The sequence below is a fragment of the Carlito syrichta genome, unplaced genomic scaffold (genome assembly GCF_000164805.1).
Source record: "Carlito syrichta isolate Samal-C Ts95f unplaced genomic scaffold, Tarsius_syrichta-2.0.1 Scaffold309881, whole genome shotgun sequence".
NCBI classification, from domain to species: Eukaryota; Metazoa; Chordata; class Mammalia; order Primates; family Tarsiidae; genus Carlito; species Carlito syrichta.
In genome coordinates this window covers 132,637-138,458 of record NW_007253977.1, presented here as the reverse complement: position 1 = coordinate 138,458, position 5,822 = coordinate 132,637, and the positions used below count along the sequence as shown (strand labels likewise).

The window sequence follows — 5,822 nt, the reverse complement described above, 5'->3', positions numbered from 1 at the left end:
AGAGTGGCCAGGAGCGGCCACTGCACTCCAGTCTGGGTGACAGAGTGAGACTCCAACTCAAAAAAAAAAGAAAAAAAAAGAAAACCATGTCTTAGAAAAATATTTAGCAACATGGGAAAAATGTTCTAATATATTGTTTTAAAAAGTAAGTTATAAAAAGTAATCTTATGTATATTTTATATTATTATGTGTTTATAGTTTTCTCTATTTCTATATAGAAACACAAATCTAGAGAAAATTAAAATGACATCAAAAATTTTTTTTTGAGTCAGAGTCTCACTCTGTTGTCCATGCTGGAGTGCAGTGGCACATTCACGGCCACCGCAGCCTCAACCTTCTAGGCTCAGGTGATCCTTCCAACCTCAACCTTCCAAGCAGCTGGAACCATAGGCATGTGCCACCACGTCTGGCTAATTTTTGGATTTATTGTGGAGATGAGATCTCACGAAATTGTCCAGGCTGGTCTTGAACCCGTGAGCTCAGGCAATCCTCTCACCTTGACCTCCCAAAGTACTGGCATTACAGGCTTGAGCCACTACACCTGGCCATTTATCAAATATTGATATTAGTTATTTCTCTTTTTTTAAATTTGTTGCGGTTGAGATGGCATCTTGTTGTGTGGCTCCTGCTTCAAGTGATCCTCCTGTCTCAGCCTCCCAAGTAGCTGGAACTACAGGCATGTGCCTGCACCTGGCCATTGTTCCTTATCTCTTAATCATGTGATTGCTGGGCGCTGTGGCTCAATGCAGTGACATTCCAGTCTGGGGGACAGAGTGAGACTCCTACTCAAAAACAAAACAAAACAAAAAAATGCGATTAGAGGAGAGTTTTATTTTCTCTTTTTTACCTATTACATAATAGGTAAACATGTATTTTATATGGTAAACATGTACTATTTTGGCAAATTATATATAATTTTTGTGCGTATATAAAATAAGTTTTCCGTTACATTTTTTCAAGTGAAATCATCTGTTGTTCTGAAAGACGTTCATCTGAAAGTGGGTTGGGCTTGGGCTGATACTCGGATCTTGGGGCCTGTGTTGCCAGCTAGACTCTGCACTGCTCGTCCTCCCAGACTACCCAATGTCAACTAGTTTCCCCCCCCACCCCTGTGCGACTGCCATGCGGTGTCGTCACCCAGACCTTCTGCACCTACATTCGTACTGTCTTGTGGGAAAAATAATAATAATAATAAAATAAAATAATAAAGTGTGTTTGTACTGTTTTCAGTGAGTGAGGGAAGAGACGCAAAGCCATTCAAGCAGGACTGGCTTTGTGCCCAGGGACACTTGCTACAGGGAGAATCAACATTATATCAGTTATACAAATGCTTGTTGTTTAGGTGAAAAGCCCAGAAGGGAAGTTCCAGAAGACCAGCACTGGAGCCGTCAGAATGCAGCCAAAATCAGCGGAGTTGAAGTTTGTCACCAAGAGCGACGGCTATGTGCACATCCACCCTTCCTCAGTGAACTACCAGGTCAGAATGGGAGTGGGCGCATGTCCACATGGCAGGGTTGGCGGGGGGACACAATTCCTCACATTCAACCAAAGCTTGTTCTGTCACGTGTGGTCCCCACAGCACACTGACTAGGGAAGGTTGAATAGGTATAAACAGACTGGAATTGGGACTATTTTTGGAAGGACTATTTCCATTTCAAGAGAATTCTACTGGATACCAAAACCGCTCAAGCTGCTTTCACATGTAAAGTGGTTTCTTTGCAGTGGTGACTGCAGTCATGAGCTCATGACATCACTGAATCTGTGCCCTAAAAGGGAATGGGTGACCTGTTCTTGCTGGCCCCGCTTCCTCAGCACTCAGCCTGCCCCTGCAAGGCTTCTGGCCTGCACTATCTTCATTTGAGGCTTCCCATTACAGGTCAGACACTTTGACAGCCCCTACCTGCTGTACCACGAGAAGATCAAAACCAGCCGAGTGTTCATCCGAGACTGCAGCATGGTGTCTGTGTACCCGCTGGTCTTATTCGGAGGTGGCCAAGTGAATGTGCAGCTTCAGAGGGGAGAGTTCGTTGTCTCCTTGGATGATGGTTGGATCCGTTTTGTAGCTGCTTCACATCAGGTAAAAGGATAACTGGTCTGGTCTGTGCGGCTCGGGCCATGAGGGACTTTGACACGATGAGTATAGGACATTCCTTTAGGGACCAAGGATAACGGAGCTAACTAAGAGCGAATGATGGTGCCAGGTGTGGTGGCTCATGCCCATAGTCCCACGCTTTGGGAGGCCAGGTGGGAGAATCGCTTGAACCCAGGAGTTCAAGAACAGCCTCGGCATCATCACAAGACCCCATCTCTACATAAAAGAAAAAAAGAAAAAAAATTAGCCAGACATGGTGGCATGTGCCTATATTGGGAGGCTGAAGCAGAAGGATCGCTTGAGTCTAGGAGGTCAAGACTGTGGTGAACTGTGATGGTACCCTTGCACTCCAGCCTGGGTGACAGGGATCCTGACTCAAAAAATAAAATAAAATAAGAGTGAATGATGGTCTACAGTGAGACACTAAGAAAGTGAGGCCGAAATGAGGCCAGGAGTGGAGCCCTAGGGAGAGTTCCAGGAAGCACACAGAAGGGAGATGGGGTAAACTGAAGTCAGTGAGAAGGGTTAGGGCAGAAGCTGTAAAGCAAAGGTGCTGGACCTTCCTTATTAATACATGTTCTCCATGGAAAAGTCAGAAAATACAAGCAAAAACAAATAAAATCACCCAATTCCACCACTGCCATTAAAACACAAGATAATGGGTCTGAATTCTCCTTTTATTCTCAGGTCTCAATTATTCACTATATGGAGTCTCTGTGGAAAACATTTCGTGGGAAATATATGTTAAGAAATAAAAATTCATTCTTAGCCAGATACATTGGCTCACACCTGTGATCCCAGCACTTTGGGAGGCAGAGGTGAGAGGATTGTCTGAGCTCGGGTTTGAGACCAGCCTGGGCAACTTGGCAAGACCTCGTCTCTATAATAAATCAAAAAATTAGCCAGGCGTTGTGGCACACGCCTATAATTCCAGCTAGTTGGAAGGCTGAGGCGGCAGGATCACCTAAGCCCAGCAGGTCGAGGCTGTGGTGTCCGTAAGCATGCCACTGCACTCTAGCCTGGGCAACAGAGTGAGACTCCGACTCAAAAAAAAAATTCATTCTAACATTTGCATCTGTTAGAATTCTGTGTTGCAAAAAGCACAAATACCAGCTCAAACATAAAAGAAAACTGGCACTTTAACTCCAACGTCTAGAGCAGGGCCTATCCCACAGAAGTATAATGCGAGTCGCTTATGTCATTGTCAGTGTTCTATTAGCCACATTAAGAAAAGTACAAAGGCAAAGGTGAAATTGATCTTAACATATTTTATTTACCCTAATATATCCAAAATGTTTTAATTTCAAGAGGTAATCAGTATCAAAAAAATTATTGATATAGTTTATATTGTCTTTTCATACTAAATCTTCAAAATCTGCACATCTCAGTTTAGACTGATCACATTTCATGTGGTCATGTGACTGGTAGTTGCCATATTAGACAGGACCTGTCAAGAGAGCCAGGCAAGGTTGGTTTGATTTAGCAGCTCAGTGAGGCAAAAGCCTGGCTAACCTAGTAGCAAAATGACTGCAGTAGCACCTGGCATCATGTCTATGCAGCAAACAGTCCAGAAGGGGAGACAGAAACTTTCTTGCCTAAAAGCTCCATCAGTGCTCCCCTGCTAAACCAATTCCTGTAGCCAGAAGGCTGTCCTGGACTCGAAGGCCACCGTGCCTGAGCCATCACTTGGGAAAGGCTCACAGCATGAACCTCTGAGTTAGAGCGGTTCAAACCGCACAGTGGCCGCACAGTGAGGAAGGGGCAGAGAGATTAGGAAGCCATCCACACAGCGGCTGCTTCAGCAGAAGCAGATGCCAGGAACACATAATATATATAGCCCAAAGCTAAAGAGCTTTCATGGTTTGTGTAATCTGCACCTTTTTAAATTCCACACATTCCTGCTTCTCCCCTTGGGGCAGATTGCACCAGTTGACTAAGCTTTACTGTGGAGAATAGGACTTAGAGCCATACTTTCAGGATGAGTCTTCAAATGGGATGTGACAGGAACCTTTTTATGATGGGCCTCAGTTCGTCTATTACAGAATGGAAATGTTCCCTCTTTTGCCTCCCACTGAGGTTAGGATACGACGGGCAACCCGCACCGTGACCATCACAGCAGGGCCTCCCTCTGGTGCCTCCCTGTGGCCACACACGCTGCTTACATACTGGCTCTCGTTTCAGGTGGCTGAACTAGTAAAAGAGCTTCGCTGTGAGCTCGATCAGCTTCTCCAGGATAAAATTAAGAACCCAAGCATAGATCTGTGCACGTGTCCTCGGGGGTCGCGGATCATCAGCACGATCGTGAAGCTGGTCACCACACAGTGAAGACCCATCAGGAGAGCACGCGCCCCTCGCCCACGCTGGCCCACGTGGGAGAAGACAGCACCTCTACCTTGAACACACCTGTGCGCGCTGCCCTGTGGGGGGGGCAGGAGCCCCCACAGTGCTGGGGCCGCAGACCCGGGGGTCAGCTTCAGACTCTTTCCACAAAGCCTCAGCACTCCCAGCACAATGTGGAGGTCAGTAGTGACAGTCGAAAACCCAGCTTGCCTGGCTTTTTCTCTGAGACTGTTCTTGAGTAAATGAAATTCACCTGATAACACACAAGTGAATGTTGAATACAGTTCTGTTTTAATCTGTGTATTCTTTTTCTCCTGCTTTTTACTGGGGTGAGACAGGGCTTAGAAATTCCCATTGGGATTTTTCTGTCATAAAGGCTCAACTGAGAGAAGCCAGAACAGAGAAGGAAAAGAAAAAAGGGAAAAAAATCATGTCAACAAGAAAAATTAAAATTTCATTTAGACTGTGACTACTGAGCAAACTTGATTTGGGAGGGATTTTTATTTTTACTCATTAAAGGCCAGCTTAAGAAAACAAGCTTAATGAGTTGTTTCTTGGTATATTAAAATGCAAGCTGGTCTTACCCATAACTCCCTAGTCTTTTTGTGTGTGTGTGTGTGTGTGTGTTAGAGTCTCATTCTGCTGCCCAGACTGGAGTGCAGTGGCACAATCATGATGGTCATGGCTCACAGCAGCCTTGAGCTCCTGGACTCAGGCAATCCTTCCACCTCAGCATTCTGAGTAGCTAATTTTTTTGATGTTTTTTATAGAGATGAGGTTTTCCTGTGTTGCCCAGGCTAGTCTTGTACTCCTGGACTCAAGCAGTCCTCCTCCCTCGGCCTCCCAAAGTTCTGGGATTGCAGGCGTGAGCCACCATATCCAGCCTACACCCCTATTCTTAAAAGCAGGACAATCTGGGTGTCCTCATTCTCCAAGTTCTCCATTTAGGAATATTTATTCTCTCTTATGAACTCACCCGGATCCAGCCGCCATATTTCATATTACTCAAAGGAGAATTTTAACAGTGTTCCCAGGGCAAAGCTGGAATGTTGGAATAGGCAAGGTCACCACACTAGCAGCAGTCTTCCTGCTCATTTTCTTTTTTTTTTTTTTTGAGTTGGAGTCTCACTCTGTCGCCCAGACTGGAGTGCAGTGGCCACTCCCGGCCACCGCAGCCTCGCCTGCTGGGCTCCGGCGATCCTTCCACCTCAGCCTTCCGAGTAGCCGGAATTACAGGCATGCGCTGCCACGCCCAGCTGATTTTTTGATTTATTGTAGAGATGAGGTCTCGTTGCCCAGGCAAGTCTCGAACCCGCGAGCTCAGGCCTACTCATTTTCAACCACCCCTTGAGTCAGTGGGCACTAGCAGTTTCAAAGAATATAAATACAT

The 5,822-nt window shown here is 45.7% G+C and overlaps 1 protein-coding gene across 2 annotated transcripts in view; it reads left to right on the top strand.

The window, feature by feature from the left end:
- Positions 1 to 5,012, top strand: part of DHX57 (DExH-box helicase 57) — a 61,269-nt gene extending 56,257 nt beyond the window's left edge. For both annotated transcript variants that reach the window (XM_021717596.1, XM_008068130.2), the window contains 3 exons: positions 1,343 to 1,477; positions 1,877 to 2,077; positions 4,274 to 5,012. In XM_021717596.1, coding sequence (XP_021573271.1) covers positions 1,343 to 1,477; positions 1,877 to 2,077; positions 4,274 to 4,417 — 480 coding nt within the window. In that variant the 3' untranslated portion in view covers positions 4,418 to 5,012. The remainder of the gene's footprint in view (positions 1 to 1,342; positions 1,478 to 1,876; positions 2,078 to 4,273) is intronic.
- Positions 5,013 to 5,822: the final 810 nt, after the last annotated feature.